Source organism: Vipera ursinii (genome assembly GCF_947247035.1).
Source record: "Vipera ursinii genome assembly, chromosome: 3".
Classification (NCBI taxonomy): Eukaryota; Metazoa; Chordata; class Lepidosauria; order Squamata; family Viperidae; genus Vipera; species Vipera ursinii.
In genome coordinates this window covers 45,672,018-45,692,335 of record NC_139516.1, presented here as the reverse complement: position 1 = coordinate 45,692,335, position 20,318 = coordinate 45,672,018, and the positions used below count along the sequence as shown (strand labels likewise).

The following is a 20,318-nucleotide window of genomic DNA, read 5'->3' as shown; positions in this document are numbered from 1 at the left end:
TATTAGGTCAGTTGTGATATGTATATTTCTTTTCTTGTCTCTGTCACCAGGCTATCACTTAATACCTGTTAACTACTATAATGGAAAGTAGATAAATTAGAGCAAGAAACAACAACAACAACAACAAATCCCAGAAATGTAACTAAAGAAAGAAAAATAGTGCCTGTATGAAATGTTTCCTTTAAAATCTATTTAAAGCATCTCATCATGATAACAAAATACCAAGATTTCGGTTCTGCTCCTTTGATATTGAACATACTTACTTAAGAATAAGCAACAATCCATGAAGAAAATGGTGGTAGCAAAATGTTTCAAATTAAAATTATTGTGAGTTGAAATGATCTATTTTGAACCTGAAACAGCTATCCTGACATTATTGGAAGTATTCTGATGCTATTCTGATGACTCTGGATATGTCCTTGGCTCCAATCAGCCTGCTTTCAAGCTGATTTCACACTCACTTGTTTTAAACTCAAGAAAGCTGCTTCAAAGCAGATCCAGAATAGTTGGAATAAAGGTAAGGGTAAAGGTTCCCCCGCACATGCGTGCTAGTCGTTTCCGACTCTAGGGGCCAGTGCTCATCTCGGTTTCAAAGCCAAAGAGCCAGCGCCTCCTCAGGGTGCCACCGGTCAGAGAATGCCGACTGGTGGCCCCCAGGGAGAGATCCTTCTCTGTGGGCGCCCCGGAGCTATGGAACCAGTTACCGGTTGAGCTCCGGACGGCGCCCGATCTGCGCTCCTTTCGCCGCGATCTGAAAACATACTTGTTCGAGCAAGCCGGCCTGGCCTGAGGGGGGATTGGTGGGGTTTTTTATTATTTTTATTGGGGTTTTTTACTATGTATTAATTGTATTTTAATCGGGCATGTATTTAATTATCTTTTAGTTTTTGTAAATTTCTGTGTTTTATTCTTGCCCTGTACACCGCCCTGAGTCCTCCGGGAGAAGGGCGGTATAGAAATATTAATAAATTAAATTAAATTAAATTGTCCAAGGACGTCTCCGTGGTCATGTGGCCGGCATGACTAGACGCCAAAGGCGCACAGAACGCTGTTACCTTCCCACTGTAGTGGTCCCTATTTTTCTACTTGCATTTTTACGTGCTTTCGAACTGCTAGGTTGGCAGAAGCTGGGACGGGTAACAGGCACTCACTCTGTTATGCGGCACTCGGGATTCGACCCGCCAAACTGCCGACCTTCTGATCGACAAGCTCAGTGTCCTAACTCACTGAGCCACCGCATCCCTATAGTTGGAATATTACAATACAATTGGAAGGATCCTTTCAAACTTGAACAAAACTCTTTTAAAGTGAAATTTTTTGGATCACACCTAATAAAAAGCAATATAGTTTAAAAGGGGAGTCATAAAAACAAACATATGCAACTTTACCATGCCATTTTTTAATAAAATGTTGGAAGGAAGGAAGGAAGGAAGGAAGGAAGGAAGGAAGGAAGGAAGGAAGGAAGGAAGGAAGGAAGGAAGGAAGGAAGGATTATTATATTGACTGACTCTGGGTCTGTGCACCAATGTCTCTATCATCTGCAGTGATTTCAGAACTCTCTGCACTGTGGAATAGATGTGTTTGATCCTACAGGTGAATTGCAATTACATCATCAAAAGTATCTGCTCTTGGTTACATTTCTCTTTTTTACAGGTTTCAGAACTGGGGATTTCTGAGAACTGAAGTTCACATATCCAGAGGATCTTCAGTTAGGGGAGTCTATAAATTCTGTTTCCCCTAGGCTTATCTGCATCTGCTATTAGAATTCTGCAATAGAAAAGGTATCTTGTAAGAACGGGAATTTCATCAGGAAAAAGTATAGGTAATAAAGGAGTAAGCAATCTCTTTGTTTAACTTTTCTACAAAAAAATGTCCCCTTCAAAGATGCCTTTTAATACAATATACTGGGAATTTGTTATATTCATGCCTTTGATAGGTGAGTCTTCATAAAAGAATGAGGAGGAGTGATTGCAAAGGGAAGAGACAGAATGGAAAGGAAAAAAAATAGAAATCAAAGGAAGGACAGCTATGTGTTGAGAAGAATGGATGAGAGATTGAAGTCTAGACGTGCAGTGAAAGAAAAGAGCACACAGAAGAAAAAAGGGCTGGGGAAAAGTTGTTTGCTTCTTTTATAATAGGATGAAACAATTATGTTACAAATGTTACCACAAAAATACTTTTCCACAATTAACTTGGTGATCTATCTCTGCTAATTAAAAATAAATAAAAGTAATCATTTAAATTATTTCAATTGTGCATCCTTGCCCAATCTCTGTGTGATCTTTCTTGCAGATTAAGCCCATTTTCTCCTGAGGACATTTGGCTTCATCAGCTCTTGGCAATTTAGCCTCTAGGCTTTGAACTTTTTGAACAGGCTATGTAATCCCTAAGTAAAGAAAGGTATAGTGTCTCACATGAAATTGTTCATGAAGAAAACTGTGGGTGTGTGAACTTGATTTTATCAAGCCTCCAGACTGTAGATAAATCTTATCTCTAAATTGGAGAGTGCTTCAAAAGTTAACTTCCTATTGGCACAAATGTGTAGAGTACAGTAAATATAATGCAGACAATACTCTGCATTCTGGTTTTTACAACTGTGGCTACATTCTTTGAAGCAATTGCAATTCTGGCAGTGTGGGTCTGTATAATACTGATTCACTGCCTAATATCTTATTAGAGTTCTTCAATCAATGCTGTGAGCAGAATCACAGGGATGGAGAAAAAAAACCAGCCGATACCCCTACATCAGTGTATACTACTTTAGAAATCAGAAGCTTGATTTCTGAAAATTATTAAATTGCCTTTATCTCACAATGTCCCATAAACATGGTTAGTGTATGAATTATGTTACCCTTGTGACTCTGCAATAACATATATGGCTAAAATGTGCTATGATATGCAGATTTATTCATTAAAAAAATTCCATACCCATTAGGCAATTTACAAATATTTATTTACAATAAAAGCAAAATCAACTCTTAGCTTAATTTTAAAAATAATTATAAAAAACAAAAAATGCTTGGATAAAAATTAATATTGTAAGCCCCATTCTAAATTGTAACAGGGAAGGGTCACCTCTGCTCTACCAGGATGTTGTTACATAGCATAGCCTCTACCACAGGAAAGCAGAAGTAGCTGCTGATATTAAATGCATCCAGGGTAGAACATGTTATTTTTTTTCATTGGTAAAGATGGTGTTGGCATTAGTGGTATCTGCAGGAATATATGTGTAAATCTGCAAAGTGCCAAGTGCAATGTTGCCATAGGAGGCCCACTCCTGTTGAATAAATGTTAAAATGGACTGAGCTTTGATCATGGCACTATAGACACCTTACCGATTTTGGCCTTCTGCAGTGATGCTCTTAATTGATATCTGTATTAAAAATTCATATCTGTGTTGTGCAGAGATAACAGGGGCCATTGCTTCTCACTTCTTGTCACAGCTTTTTATGTGTACATTTTCTCCTTCGCCTATCACCTCTCCTGCTATATGACCATTTATGTCCAAGTTTCCCAAATTAAAGTAATAATCACCATCGTTTAAAGTCAAGCATGCAACATTGCAAAAATATTCAAATGTTTCCTTTGATTTGTGCGATTCATTTCAAATGCAGAATTTGGGGTCTTTACCGAATATTTAAATTTTAACAAGTAAATATAGCTAGGCTATGTATCACATTTCAATTTTAATATGGATATCTGCAAGAAAGAGCCAATCTGGTCACTCAGCTGAGAGGTCAGATCCCATCCAGCTACGAGTGATAAGTAATTTGTTATTGTAGCTCAATTCAGTCACGGAAACACAGCTACATATCAAGGTGAGTGAAATTACATTGGAAATATGCACAAGAATATAAACAAGTGTTGATTTATTATAATTTAAACACAGAGATGGGATAAGCAGATCATCCATCCAATTAGAACTCAAAATATTACCTGCCCTTTCTATGGCCACAAGCAATATTTTTCCACTAGGAGACAGAACAGCTCCTGTCCTCCATTGAGGTCATCAGAATGTCAAATACCAGGAAAGCAAGCTGGGATTAAACATCTATCTGGCAGACATGACACAATGTTTTTATAAACATAAGTTTGTGTCTCAATAAGTACAAATTCTGAGCCGTTTAGACAACTTTTCTCAGCTTGGGCTCTCCAAGTATATTATATTATAACCTTTGTTAAGCACAGTTAATCTGAAAATTCCCCCAACTTAGTAGACCGAGAAACTGGGTGAACGATTTCCTTAAATTTGGGTAGGATTTGCACTTATTTCCAACATATTCTAGGAACTCAGCATCCTGAGCATTGTATCCTTGATCGGTGGATTTGCCTTCAATCCATTTGATGCAGATGGATTCATTCTCTCACCTGGATGTCCAAGTTCAGCTGTTCCCATAAATCATCATGCAAGGCTGACACCTCAGCTTCCAGATTCTCATATTCAATAGTGCTGTTGGCCAATGCCTGTGGGGATTTGCAAACAGTCTCATCAAGATACGAATGTCTGGCTAGATCCCTGTGGTGCAGAAAAACTAATTGGCATAGGAACACTAACTGTTCAACCATCTGTTTGGATCACAGCCTTCAAAACTTCACAGAAGAGACAAAGATTTCCATTCCAAAAAACATTTGCTTTTTTAAGACTCATTATAAGTCTTCAGGGGTAGGGAAGCAAGGCTAGCATTTTGCTTGTTTCTTTAGGTTGGATTTTTTTTTTTTTTTTGGCATTCTGGTCAAACATAGACCCTATTTGCTGAATATAGTTTTGGAGAGACCAAACTGATGACGTACACTTTGGATGTTCTGACCTTTAAATGTGATTTTGCAACTTACTCTTGTGTTGAAGAGGGGTTTATGTCATTTCCTCCCTCCCCCCCTTTTTATATAAAAGAAAAAGGCAATAAAAGAATAAAAGACTGAGGAGATGAGTTGCACAATGCTAAACTATCAAAACACTACTCTTTTCGATTCTAGCATTTCCTGGCAACACCAGCATTGGCAAAGCAAGGAGAACAGACTGCCCATTCAAGCTTAGCTGGAAGCACCTGGTTTTCACAACAGCTAATGCTGCTGGAGAAGCAGTGAAGACTGCAAAGCTGAGAAGGCCAAAGCCTCTACTAATCTCCATGCCAGTTAAATATGACCAGAAGCTCAACTATTCCATCTGTACACTTCCATTTGGTATAGCTGTGAATGATATTGAATGATGGGATAAATCAAAGCTAATGATTAACAGACGCATAACCCTTTCCCTTAGATCAGTGTTTCTCAACCTTGGCATTTTAAGATGTGTAATGGGAAATTCCAGAAGTTGAGGTCCACACATCTTAAATGGTTAAGGTTGCGAAATGCTGCCTTAGATAGTACTAAGTCCCTGAAGGTTTCTTGGTGCTTGGGATTTCTTGGTAACTCAGGAAACTTCTTAGATTACCGTGCTGGCTTGGGACAGTTCCACCCGGATATTGATCAACTGATTCTGAAGGGATTCCTTCTTGTGCAGCAGTTTTTCAGGGTAGGCTGGCTGACTCCCAAACATCTCCAGTTCCTGGTGTGTCCCCATCAGTGCACTCTCTAGACTCTCCTAGCATAAGAAAATACTTGTTTGATAAAGGCAGGTAATCCAGAAGCAAATTCAGGACTTAAAAGATTTGAAGTTGGTTGCGTTTTCTAGCTAAGAGTCTCTTTCTGGACTAGAGTACAGGTAGTCCTCAACTTACTGTTACATGTTTAGTGACTGTTCGAAGTTACAACAGCACTGAAAAAAATGGACTTATGACCATTTTTCACACTTACGACCATTGCAGCGTATCCATGGTCACATGATCAAAATTCGGATGCTTGGCAACTGGCATGTATTTATGATGGTGGCGGTGTCCCGGGCTGATATAATTTTCTGATGAGCAAAGTCCATGGGGAAGCCAGATTCATTTAGCAACTGTGTTACTAACTTAACAGCAGTGATTCACTTAACAACTGTGGCAAGAAAGATTGCAAAATGGGGCAATACTCACTTAATAATTGTCTTGATTATCAATGGAAATTTTGGTTCAGTTGTGGCCGTAAGTCAAGGACTGCCTGTGTGTATATTTGTTCTGCTTCTAAGCTTTGGAGTCTCACTTTCATTGTTTCTAAAATGTATGTCCATGGATTTATTCCTATTTCTATTCTTTTGAAAATCATTACATTTAATTGAACTTTTCTCATGTTTTAGGATGGAAAGCTAGTAAATTTATGAAAAAAATAGAGTTGAACTTTATAAATTTCTTGGATAAGGACTTCTTCTTAAGTAGAAACATGGCTATAGTCAGGCTCTGAAGGAGAAAACAGTAGTTTATAAAGAATTTAAGGGTCTATAATCAATATTTCTGCAATAAAATTTTTATTAGGGCTAAGCCAATGTAATCCCCAAGCCAATTCCATGTCCCAAAGTCACATGAACTGATAACTGAAGCTGCTTCAATCTGGCAATGAGGCAGCAGATTAGCTGGAGGGCAGAAATCAGGCAATGTAAAAAAATAGTTCTGATATTTTTCGGCATCTAACTGAGGCAGTTACCTCATTCCACCTATAGTTAGACTGTCTGTAGTAATCCATGTTACAACCTGATCTGGTATGGTGGGAGCAGCAACATGCTAATTTATTTGTAACTCTGGGCATTTTATTATACACACCGTTCTAAAAGAATTTGCTGTGAAAAATTTGTAAGTTGAAATTGCTCATTTCTCAGCTATATTAACTGAGATATTCAGAGTATTGTCTCATTCAGTTGTAATGAATCTAAGTACTTGTGCCTAAAGACCCAAAGACCTTGGATGTGTTTTAACAGACATCTTTGAAAGAGGTGGTTATCAGCCCCTGCTAAAGAAACTTAACTCAGAAGTGTACCAGACAGTTGCCAGATTCCATTTCTTTTGAAATATGTTTGAATCATTGCTTATCAAACAACTCCAGGGGAAAAAACCTGATGTTCTACATTCACCTGGATTTTGTGACAAAGACTGTCTTGGTCACCTTGAGAGTGACCTTTGCTGAGAGATAACAAAAAGAACACAAATCCTTTTGCTTTCCTTGGACTTCACAGTTTTTAGCACTATCAACCATGGTATCCATCAGAATTAGCCATCTGACTAAGACAGGTTCAGTGCTGAGAATTATTGTTTTGTCATATTGCAATTATTTCATATTTCTATTTTCAATTTACACGAAACTGCTGTGGAAAATTATTTGGGATATTAGCTGAACTATTATCATTACACAGATGACATTTTTTATTGAACACAGCTGACATGCTAAATGTTGTGAAAGACTGAATAATTGCCTGGATGAAAATCAAGAAAAGAAGCTCAGTCCAGACTGAGATCAGAAATATTATTTGGGGTGGTTGCGATTTTTTGTTCCAGTATGGGTTACACCCCTTCTGAGAGTTTGGGAAAGCAGTTTGGAGTGTTCTCAAAACTCAGTGGTAGTTTTATCACCTCATAAAACCACCCTCCTTTGAAATAGATAGCCAATGCTCAATGTTACATGCTCTGGTAAACTTCTGATTAAATTATTGTAATGTGCTTTGCACGGTTCCTTTGAAGATGGAAACTTTAGTTATTCTAGTGCAGAGCTGCCAGGAAATTAACTGCCACTATTCAATTCAGACATAAGAAATCAGTGCTTCATCAGCAATTAAAATAGCTGATATTACTCTTTAAAGATTTGAATGGCTTGGGGCCAGATACTTATAGGAACACCTCTCTCCCATAGGTGCTACTCTGAGCATTCTGGTTACTTGAGAGTCTTTCTTTCAGGTATCCCTGCCAAAATGAAGACAGGCAAGTAGCTTTGAGGGATGGGACAGGACAGTTATGGGCTTCTAATTACAAAATGTTTTTCCTGGGTATTGTACCTGGTGCTTATATTTAATGGCTGAATTTAGGTTTTTACCACCTGCACTGTATAAATATCATGGTTTATATCTACTTATTTAAAGAATATTTGTCTTTAACATTTGTTATTATATTTTATTAGTGTTGTTTGGTTTACAGTTTGGTAATCAACTCAGAGAATTTTCATGACTTGGGAGATTTAAAATATTTATAATACTTCACCAATTTACATTTTAATATTTCAGTCTCCTAGCTTCAGGGAACTGGAAATACTTCTATTAAATATAACCACTGCCTAGAAGATGAAATCTTTTTAGTCATGCTATGAAAACGTCTGGGAAATGAGGTTCATTCACAGGAGTTGAAAGCAGCTCGTCTATACTACTATCCTATTTTTGTGATTCAGGTCCATTACCTTTTCTGCTCGGAGCTGCTGTACCAGTCTTTCCTGTTCTCGTATCACCTTGTTTTGTTCACAGAGTTTTCCTAGAAGCTTCTGCCATGTGAAAAAGAGAGAAATAAAAAATGAAGTCTGTAGTAGATATCAAGAATGAGAAATATAAATTTTCAGCTGCTTTGATGGCGATCAATTAGTTATCAGGGGCCTGGTCTCAATGCCTGAATTCCAAATCCATGCAAGGGAATGTGCAAACAATTAAACCAGCATGAAGATATGTAGAAAGGAGTAAAGAGTAGAAAGGAGAGAGAGACAAATGGAAAAGAGATTGCACAAGATTTTTGATGGAGGGTGATCAAGAGCCTTTATAGCTTTGCAGTCCTATTAGCAGAAAAGATGGATTATCTAAAGATGTGAAATGGAAAGAAAGAATCCCCACAAACCTCAGGGAATGCAGGGTAGACAGTGGTAACAGGATGGGAGATGGATTGAGTAGGCAGATGACAGTGAGGAAGAGGTGTTCTTACATCTGTGTGTTGCTCATTTATCTTGTAGGTGTGCAGCGTCTCTCTATATGCGTCAGGAAAATGAGACACCTGAAAAAATAAAAACAGAACATTGCTACTCTATCTATCTTGAGAGAGAGCCCCTAAGGAAATCCAAGCCTGCTAATACTTAGTGGATCACTTCACCTTCTACGTGTACATACGGTATACACACATACATTATCAGATTGTACAACTATTAGATTTTCCTTGAAGCCTTTCTCAAAAGCAACACATAACAGAAGGAAAACAAGGGACATTACCATGTATGATAATTATACCCACCCATCTAACTAAAGATTATTTGTTGCCTTTGGAAAAAAGTTCCTCTACTTTGTTAAGGAAAGCAACTTTTCCAAATCTGATATTAAGAAAATGGCTCTTTTGCTTTCAACATACAAAGGAACAGTCAGGGTTTATAACAAAGTGTTGCTTTTTTTAATGTAATGACTGGTCAGATTACTGAAGAAATTAGCTCTTCTACATAACACTCTTCTACAAGTGTTAGATGTACAACTATCCGGCAATTACACACATTGTGCAATAAAGCCATAGCTTACCTTCATGATCACTGCATCTATAAAGGTAAAGAGAATTAAAGATATGGGCCATTCTCCCTGCCCCTCTAGAATTTAGGATGATTATGGGGAGAAAGGTTCCTTAAAATTATCATAGCTACTATGGTGCAAAATCTACATAGATTCTAATGCATCTCAAAGCAAGAATGTAGCACAAAACCCCCCAAGAAAATTGTTTGCTGGGGTTTGTAGGACTAATAAAAATTCTGTTATGGATATACATTGCATGATGTGAATGGCTGATAAATACCGTATTTTCTGGCGTATAAGACGACTTTTTAACCCATGAAAATCTTCTCAAAAGTCAGGGGTCGTCTTATACACCGGGTGCTGAAACTTTAGGGACAGGGCTGGCTGGAAAACCTGGAGGATCTCCCATTTGGTCTGCGCAGGGAAAGCTTTAGAGTGAATTAGGAAAAGTTTAATCCACTTGCACTGTTTTATGTTTACATGTTTGATGACAAACAGCCTTATGTTTATAAGTGACAGTTTTCCTACTAAGTACCTGCATGTCATAAGCATTTGAATTAAAATTACCATATTAAAATCAAATCTGATGTTTTTAAATTTTCATTTGGTGTGCGTTGGAAGAGGGGTAGTCTTATACGGTGAGTATAGCCCAAACACTATAATTTAACAGGAAATGTAGGGGGTCATCTTATACGCCCAGTCGTCTTATACGTCGGAAAATACGGTAGATAGTTAGGTTACTGATTTGTTAAAAACAGATTGTTCAGGATACTTTGACTTTTAGCTAGATTTAGTTAGATTAACAAGAACTTTTAATGAGAGCAGAGAAAGACTAGTGTTAGTTTAATATGAGACCCTGTACTGAATCACAATAATGAAATGTTTACCAACTGGATTATGTTCCAAATTTAATTGCTGATTTCAAAATTGCAAAAAACTAGGTAATATTTTTCAGGTTGAAGATGCTTTACATAATAGCCAGATCTAAATTTACAAGCAAACCAATAAAATGCAATGCAAAAAAATTAAGGAGATGGTTTTTTAACACTGGCTTTTTGGTGTGAGCTTTCATAATCACACCCAAATTTTATGTTTTTTTTCTCTCTGGGAAAATGAAGTTGTTAATTGCACTTATCCCCAGCTGTATGAACAAGTATGATAGTGTGTTACCCCACTCATTCACACACACATACAACTGTGGTTTAGTGAGTTTATTAATATTCCCCAGCAATTCCCTTCACCAAACCCAGAACTGTCCCAGTTCAAGTCCACAAAGCACTTGAAAGTAGCTCAAACAAAATTCCACCAGACAAACTTAAATCCACCAAACAAACTTAAATCCAGACACAAGATAGCTCACAAGACAAGAAAAGTCCAGAGTTTCCAATTCTAAACATGGTGTCAATCCAGAGAGATGCAGAAATCACAATGACCCGAAAACACACAGCTAGGAAACAAACACGTTCCCAGCAATGCCTCCATCTGTCTGCTGTGATAGATAGCCAGCTTCCAGTGCAGCCCATCCAGATGGGTGTGGCCTTCTCCTCTTGAGTAGTCTGGCTGATCTTCTCTGCTCCTGCCTTTTTTCTGCCCTACGTGTTCTCAGATCAGGTGCAGAAGGCAGTTCCTCCTCCTCTTCACTGGCCATCTGCAATCACAAACTGTCCCCAGCTGGAGCCTCAGCCAAATCCCTTCCGGATGACTGTTCAGAGCCATCAATCAACTCAGTTCCTGACACGCTAGGAATTGACTCATCCTGCCAGAAGCTGACATCTACAGAGGTATATGGGGAATCCTCCAAGGGAGTTACCATAGATAGGAGAACACAGATTTAAAGCATCTCCATGCATGTACAAAGTACTGGGGCTTTGATTGTGACCCTGCACCTGCCATCTTGTAGATTCTGACATCTCTCTATGGACACCCATGGCCAATAAGCAGCATTGCAGGAAACTCTCACATACACACCGTATCAGAACCCAGGTCCATTATGGCCTTTCTACATAAAGTTAAAAGGTTTTCCTTGTCCAGTCAAGTCCAACTCTAGAGGGTGGTGCTCATCTCCTTTTTTAGTTGAGGAAGTCAATGTTGTCCAAAGACACTTTTCATGGTTATGTGGCCAGCATAACTATATACTGAGGTGCATGGAACTCTGTTACCTTTCCACCAAAGTAGTGCCTATTTATCTACTCCCATTTGCATGCTTTAGAACTGTTGGGTGGGCAGGAGTGGGGCAAGTAACGAGAGCTCATCCCATCACGCAGCACTCAGGTCTCAAACCCGGCTGTCAGCTTTCCAGCTGATAAGCTCAGTATCTTTAACCACTGAGTCATCACACCCCTTTGGCCTTACCACATTCTTGGCAGAACTGATTAGAATGTATTCCCTAATGGAAAAGGTGCTGCTGGGAAGACAAGCCCAATCCACAGAAAAATGCACCATGCTTCTATTTAACTATTACAACATCTTAAAACCTATTTCTTTACTACTTTTAATACCATTTAATATCATTACCAAAGGATTTCACATGCACTGAAATCTGAAAAAAGCCACTGCTTGTCTACATAAATAAAAGGACTAAAAGGCCTGCCTTGGTTGGTAGTATCTTCCCAGATTGTTGGGAGCAATAAGCTGACTTTGTAATAATGCCGCTTGGGGGCCCCCAAAAGCCCTAATAAGCAGGCATATACATAGAATGAAGGCTACTGCTAAGCTTGTAAGCCGCCCTGAGTCTTCGGAGAAGGGCGGGATATAAATGGGATTAAAATAAAATAAATAAATAAATAAAAAATATTCTTGTGAAGGTTATGCAACATAATAATATCTATTTTCAGGTTCTCCAGTGCAAGTAGATCAGAGAACAGCAACATACAGCCCTCAAGGATTCATGTATTTCCAAAACCTTTAGGCAAAGACCAATTTAGACTTCTAAGAAGAGCTATCTGCCTCTTCATAAAGCCTCATATCTTGGAAGAGGGTACCAAAAGGGCCCTCCCTAACAGGGGTATGAGAAAGATCAAATGTGCCCATCTCCTTTTCCCTATGGCTTTACTTCAGTTCCATTCACCATAGGGTTCTTACTCTGAAAAAAGGCAGCTGTTAATAGACACAAGCCATCGTACCCCTGGGATTATAATAATGTCTCATAATAATATACAATAATTCACTTTCTCATATAACAAACAGAACTCAGACTGCTCCAAATATATTCCTCCTAACCAGCAATTATAAACAATGTTCCACTGCTGTTTTCCTTATATAGTGGTGCAAACCCATAAAAATATATTTTAGTACTAAAAGTGGCAAAACAAGTATTGAAGCCAAAGACAGAGATTGATGGTATATGGCTGGCAGTAATTGGGAGGAATGCAGCTCTAATTATTCTGTTGTTGACTCTGTTGCTCAATACAAAATGAACAATGCCAGCCATGGAAAAACAGAATCTCTACGCAAATCTAAGACGACTCTACCATTAGAAGGGTAAATTACTGTGGAAAACCTTACTCCTCCTTCATGAAAATATAATTATAGATGTTATTATGCTTAACCACTCTCCAGAAGTACCAGAATTTATGTAAATATGATAACAAATATTTTTTCATTTAAAAAAAACACCTAACCAGCTGGTACGTTTTCTCTTCTAGCAGAAAATAGCCTGACAAGGATTTTTTAAATGGTGGTTATCGGCTGTAATTCCAGAACTTTTACATACATATATTGAGAAATTCATTAGAGAAAAGGAGCTGGCCCAAGATGTGCATTACCAGAGTTGCTTTCATAAATATCAAAAGAAATATGTGGATTTAGACCATTTCAAGAAAGCCTCCTCTCCTGGAGGCCCAGGGGGCGTGGATGCCAGGATGAGTCTATAAACAAATGCTACTATGGGATGAAAAGTTGAATGGCCACCTCACCGATGGTTGTGGAGGTGAGGCATGGAACAATGATACTGGGATGGTTTGGCCATGCAAAAGCAGCTGGGATGTCATGGTTGATGCCAGAGCTGCTGTGATGTCTTACTTGCAAGTACAGCTGAGCCCTAGGAGAGGAGCTCTCCACCATTCTGTTCACCATACTGATCAAAGTCTCGCTCTCGCTCATCTGTGGCAGATAAGGAAAAACAGTCATGACGCTAATGGAGACAGAGTCATTTCCATTCAAGCTTAAACTTGTGTCATCCCTAAGATAAATGTGGAAATATCTGGGTCAGTAGCTCAGATCTTATAGTAGATTGATGTACCAAAATGAAGCTCACTTTATGATAATTGTTAAGGCCATGCAGGTCTTCTAAAGGGTGGTGAACTTTCTTGAGACTTCAACTGAACAGTCTTTTCAATAAAAAGTTGTTAAGTGAAATGGCCCTGCATTTTCCTTTGTCAGGGAGAAATGACCACTTCAGTTCACTTGATAATAAATGACTTCTGAATGGAATGGCCAATTGGGGTAGAGTGGTCCCATCTTAATGCTTTGTTGAGGCAGCTTGTCATCTCAAGCCAGAATGATAATTTTCTATGAGAGAAAGCACCTCATCAAGGCAGATTGAGGACAGTCTCCTCTTAATTCTTTGTTGCAATTTACATGCACATTTTTATTGAGTTATATAAATAGCAGTCATGGAGAAGGGAAATCTGATTGGAGAAAAAGACTTAATCCTGCCTCCTTCCAGCTGACAAGAATCCTTACTGTAGAACAGGGGTGTCAAACTGGTGGCCACGTGGGTCAGATGCATCATGCGTAGGCAACGCCCACCCCGGCTCCGCAAAGGCAAAAAACGTCGCAATATGTCACGATACGTCATGTGACACAATTGCGTTTGACACCCGTGTTGTAGAAGCACTAACTTCACTGACAGGATAACCTTTCATGGTATTTCCCAGAGTCTCTCCATTTCCATACAAAGTCAGTTGCTTAGGCAACTGGGCTAGTACACCATCCTGTGGTTTAAAATGAAGGACATTATATCTGGGGAATCATATCAGATTATCTTCCTGGGGTCGGGGAAAACTATGTATGTATGTATACACAGCTGTATTTTGTCCCTGCCCATCCCCTTCTCCTTTATTTTATTTGGAGCACCAAAACAGCTGATCCATGTTTGGATCCACTACATTTTTTTTTCTTTTGGCCACTCCAAAACAGGCATTTACCAGTTTGAAAATGAAGAAAGGAAGAAAGTTACAAACAATTCTTTCTCCCATGGAATTGTTTCAGTCATAGGTCTTTGGGAAACTATAGAGCAATCTGTTTCCTCTATGGGTCTAATAGGAGCTTGGTGGGCAAAGATTATGTTGCAGAAATAGTGCACAAAAGGACAATTTCAACAGAAAAGGGGTTGTTGAGATGGTATGCATGCAGCTCCCATTTCTACAATCAGTATTTTACTTTGGGAGCAGCATTTTACTTCTTAAACAAACAAACAAACAAACAAACAAACAAACAAACAGGTGTTGTTATAGGAAATAATTTGCTTCTATTCTGGAAAAAAAGCAAAGGAAGACTGCTGCTAATCATGACTAGCTCTCTCTCTCTCTCAATCTTATGCACCATATGGTACCTCCAGTTCTTTTTGCCTATTCAATTTTCCTTTGGGGAAAAAACCTAGACTGCTCCAAAATAGGGAGTAGCCCACATGCTTCCTTAACCATGCAAATCAGCTTTAAATTGATGGGCAGACTTTTATTCAGGTATTTGGCCTGACTAGTTACTGTATTACCTCTCAGAGATAAATGTTTCAACAGAACAGATTATTTAAATCTTGAGTATTGAGATGCAGAAAGTCTCTCACTGATGATGTTACTTAGCAAACAACCAAGCTCAGAGAGTACAAAGAAATCCACAGTTCAAACCTGAGCTACAGATTTTTGTTCATTTAGAAAGCTTTATTTTTGCACATCCTACTGCATATGGTAGTATAGGTTATTTAGACTGATTCTGGAGGAGGAGGAGGAGGAGGAGGAGGAGGAGGAGGAGGAGGAGGTATTTATGTAGGGTTGTATCTCATTTTTGAATTCCTTCGAAATATATGTTTTTATAGAAGAAATAAAACAATCATTGCTTACACAAAACCTCAAGGATAGCTAGGAATATATCTGAATAAATCTTTATTCTTCAAGAAAAGTCAACAGGATTACATCATATATTCCATATGCTCATAAGGAACATAAACAGAGGTTCTGAATCAGTTGCACTTAGAAACACAAATCACCAGGGCATAACAAAAAAATTGGGAGCAGAATGCACTAGGTGTTTATGGTAGAATCTTTCTCCTATGGTCCAAAGCAGAAGAAGATGGAAAGCTTCAAAATGGGTTGCAAAGTTGCAAGGTTTAGAAAACAAAAATGAAGACAGAGGGGCAGAATCCTGCTACCATATATAGTAACCAAGTAGTTTGGTTTCAGTCCAACCTAGGCACTCACATCTTCCAAATTATTGTATAGTGGTGGACTCTGATGCTGAAGCCACAATGAGATCGGTTTTAGAACCAGCACTGATTCATGCAGGCATTTTTCAGGCTAGTATCAGCTAGCTGTTACATTTCTAGCTGAAATTGTCTGCCAGCATTTTCTCAAAAGGCTTTGATTTTGTCTGGTGTTTTTCAGAGGGGATTGGTCAGCAATTGTGTCTTAACACCATGTAATATGCTGAGAATACTACTGAATCTCAAATTTAAGTTGTAGGGAAGGTTGTTTGGGTTATCTGCTTGATGTATTAGTTACCAAAGTTAAACGTGGGCAGATAGCCTTCCATACAGTTGTTATGATTAAAAACTGGATTTTATGTGATGACCATATTTGAATTCACCTGTTCCTTCGCATACATACAAAGGTAAAGGTTTCCCCTGACAGTCATGTCTGACTCTAGTGGACGGTGCTCTTTTCCAATTCACAGCTGAAGAGTCAGAAGTGTCTAAAGATGCTTCTGTAGTCATGTGGCCAGCATGACTATATGCTGAAGGCACCCGGAACACTATTACCTTCCCACTGAAGTGGTGCCTATTTAACTACTTGCATTTACATGCTTTGGAACTGCTAGGTTGGCAGGAGTTAGGGCATGTAATGGAAGCTCACTCTGTCATGTGGGACTTAGGTCTCAAACTGCAAATCTTTCGATTGACAAACCCAGCGTCTTAATCGCTTGGCCACAGCACCCCTTTCTCATACATATACCATATATTCTGCTAGCATACAAATGGGTACAGAAATGTAATCTTAAGTGTTTTATTCTATTTGCCTCCATTTTCTGCATGCAATATTTGAACAATTCATTCTGCTTACATTTAAACTGGAGAGAATTTTGAGGGACTGAAAGATTAATAAATACGATAGGATATTCCAATCCACTTTACAAAGGCATGTGTCCTAATAAATCTGTTGGGACAAAAGACTTTGCAAAGCTGAAGAATCCAGAGACAACTCAGTGCTATAGGACAGTGGTCTCCAACCTTTCCAGTTCAGTGGACTGGCGGAAGTGGTGGTAGTGGGGAGAAGACGGGATGGTTTCACACATACGCACATTCGTCCACCATTTCCCTGGCCCAGTTCCCAATGGGCTGTGGCCTGGCACTGGCAACTGTAGCAGGATTTGGGAATAACTGGGCATTCCCCTGACAACATCACACTAAAGATAAGACTTATGAACTTGCCTTAGGCATTATGATGTCATTAATTAAATTGGAAATTTGCATGACGACAATATGACATGAATATTCATGGCCTGATAGAGATGCCATGGATTAGATTTCATACTCTGTACATGTTTAGTTCTTTAGTTCAAACTAGACAAATCAATTTGCTTAGTCCCTGCTGAGACAAACAAATATAGCAGCTAATTCTGGTTGGGATATTTGTGGCATTGCATGATGATTCTGATATAGCTTAGAGTTCATTCAATCTGCTTGGAGCTCTCTTCAAGTAATTCTGATTGAGAATGAAATACAATGATGCAGGATCGATGTTTCTTGCCAATAGCTAAGGTTATTGGCAATGAAGAAATTGTTATGCATGAAGCTGTAGGAACAGGTAGAAAATCCAATGTCTGATAAATGACAACAATGAAACAGAAAGATGAAGGAATAAAAATAATTTAGATTCATCGGTGTCTCTAAGGAATCAGGTGGGCATTACTAAGGATGGGTGACTTTGTAAAGTTCATTTTCACTTAATCTATAATGTTTATTTACATTCTTAAATTTATTATGTCCTGCTTATTTAAAAAATTGTAATTTTTAAAAAATATATATCACAGGAATGTGTGTGCATTTTTCTTAATGTATAGATATCTTTAAAATTTTTCACCTGCTGGATTGTGGTTTTCTGCATATTTTTCTCCATTATATGCATTTCTGCAAGCATTTTTAATAATAAATATTTTCCTAATATGCATATGATTTACAATTATACAATCTGTTTTTAGTCTTGCTTTACCTTAATACATGCAGCCTACCTCAAAATTTTCAGAAAGTTGTTTATATTAGCGTATCATTGTGCTATACAGATACATAAATTTTGGTAGTGCATGTTAGTGAATTTGCATTTAAATGTTAAATGTAAATTAACTTCTTGAAAGAACATTGGAGATTCAAGATTACATTTCTAATCTTCTTTCTTTCTTTTTTAAAACAAATATTTATTGAGACAGTTTAGGGGATGGGGAAACTGAAATTTATCCTCCTGACATTTTGGGTGTTTGTGTGTGTGTGTGTTGCAGTGTTAACCCAGAAAATGGGATTTAGAAACCATTGGACTTCTAACCTTTCAGTACATCTGTCAAATTAGTATACATCCCTCACAGTTGCTTTGAAGTAAAGGAAAATAAATGCATGCATCTGATTTTCAGGGTTGGGTGGAGGTGAAGCCAGGTTTTTCTTTTATTACAAGAACCCCCCTCTTATTTTTACACTGTTCCTCAAACATTAAAAGGTAAAGGTTACCCCGCACATGCGTGCTAATCATTTCCAACTCCAGGGGCCGGTGCTCATCTCCGTTTCAAAGCCGAAGAGCCAGCGCTTGGCCAAGGACGTCTCTGTGGTCATGTGGCCGGCATGACTAGATGCCAAAGGCGCACGGAACGCTGTTACCTTCCCACTGTAGTGGTCCCTATTTTTCTACTTGCACTTTTACGTGCTTTCGAACTGCTAGGTTGGCAGAAGCTGGGACGAGTAACAGGCACTCACTCTGTTACGCGGCACTCGGGATTCGACCCACCAAACTGCCGACCATCTGATCAACAAGTTTAGTGTCCTAATCCACTGAGCCACCCCGTCCCTTCCTCAAACATTAACAGATATCTAAAATTGCAGTCATTCTAAAATTAGAAGAGATCTATGGCTGCTCAAAGATTCAGCCTGGAAATAACTTTCTATGCTTATTATTCACAGTCACCTTGTTTTAAAGTCTTTTAACTCAACCGTATCATTATAGGAAAAAAGGTACTATTCAGAGTCCTCCATTTGTATGTTTAGACTTCTATACTGCTTACAGATCTAGAGTAAGTGATTTTTAAATGCACCTCAGCTGTTTGTTCCTAATTTGATAAAATGGGTTGCTAGAATTCTGGACTGTAGTACTTCAGCTTTTGGGTGAAAAGTCTTTTTTTTCTATTACATATAGATCCATTTGTTAAACCAGCATATTAAAAAGTGAACATCAAGACTGTGACAGTTCATATTTCAAAAACAAACAAATATACAAATAAACAAAACCCTTCCTCCTTCCCTCCCTCCCTTTGTGTAGTTCAGAGTGCTAAGACAAAATATTAGTCTTAAGAGAATGCAAACATCTCAAGATGGTGCAAGATTTCCTAAATATTCTTTTAGACCTCAAGTGAATTTCCTTCCCTACAGTAGTACAATCCAAGAAAACCTTTACCGCCTGGATCTGCCAAACATAGAAACTGCTTCAAGAAACAGGCATTCAGGAAATACTTGTTGAGCTGCATGAGTGAGGACTCTAACCAACTTCTGTTGCTATTTCCATCAGAGAGAAACCATTGAAAGCACAGCCAGTGCTAGATTTCATGCACCCACTAGCAAAGACACAAGTGACTGTACCGACAGAAGAGAATATTTGTAGCTCAAAGCTGAAACACGAGGACCTTGGTACTCTTTGAGTTTGATGGTTTTCTTACAAAGACTTCATTATCAAATTAGATAACATCATCACTGTACTGATGATGTTACATAGTTTGGTAATTAAATATCTTCAAGAAAACCAAGCTCAGAGAGCACCAAGGACCCCCTAGTAGTGACTGGGTTAGATATTCATCTACCATTTTTTATTCCACAGGGTCTTAAACTGGAAGCTCTAGGACAATTGGGGTAGGCAACCTCGGCTCTTTTATGACTCATGGACTTCAACTCCCAGAATTCCTGAGTCAGCATAGCTGACTCAGGAATTCTGGGAGTTGAAGCCCATGAGTCATAAAACAGCCGAGGTTGCCTACCCCTGCTCTAGGACTATTGGGGCAATGGTCAGAGCTAAACCCTGCCATTAAATACACCTCTTTCTAGGCATGTTTGTAGGTAGGGTAATCCAAATAAACACCTACCTTTGGTCTTGGTGGGGAGGTGTGTCCCCAGGACAATAATAAAATTTTTAAAAGCCAATCTTCTGAGGGGAGGAAGAATGTATCCAAGTATAAGTCAAATGAAAAGTAAAAGTACTAAGATAGAGAATTTTTCCTAAATTTTTTTTAAACCAGTTCAACTGAGAAAGAGTTGGCTTTCAACATTTCATTCAAAGGAGAAAAACATTTCAAAGAAATGTCTGTGGTGTTTAAATATGGCTTTTTGAAATTCTCTACCAGATTTATGGGCAGAGAAACCAAGGGGATGATTTTAAAAAATTCTCTAGGGAAAAAAGAAATTCCCCAGCAACTTCTTGAGGACAAGATGCCCTCTTAGTAATATTTTAAAAAATATTCAGTGAGAGGCACTCCTCATAACGTCTTCCTTCTG

The 20,318-nt window shown here is 38.5% G+C and overlaps 1 protein-coding gene across 6 annotated transcripts in view; it reads right to left on the bottom strand.

Moving 5' to 3' along the window:
- The window catches only part of PLEKHA6 (pleckstrin homology domain containing A6), a 222,197-nt gene that overhangs the window by 29,425 nt on the left and 172,454 nt on the right, over positions 1-20,318 (bottom strand). For 4 of the 6 annotated variants that reach the window (XM_083359218.1, XM_083359221.1, XM_083359220.1 and 1 more), the window contains 4 exons: positions 8,715-8,867; positions 8,290-8,370; positions 5,432-5,581; positions 4,369-4,464 (listed from right to left, as the gene is read on the bottom strand). In XM_083359218.1, the coding sequence (XP_083215344.1) occupies positions 4,369-4,464; positions 5,432-5,581; positions 8,290-8,370; positions 8,715-8,867 (480 nt within the window). The remainder of the gene's footprint in view (positions 1-4,368; positions 4,465-5,431; positions 5,582-8,289; positions 8,371-8,714; positions 8,868-20,318) is intronic. The other 2 variants (XM_083359223.1, XM_083359219.1) reach the window with 1 other exon arrangement.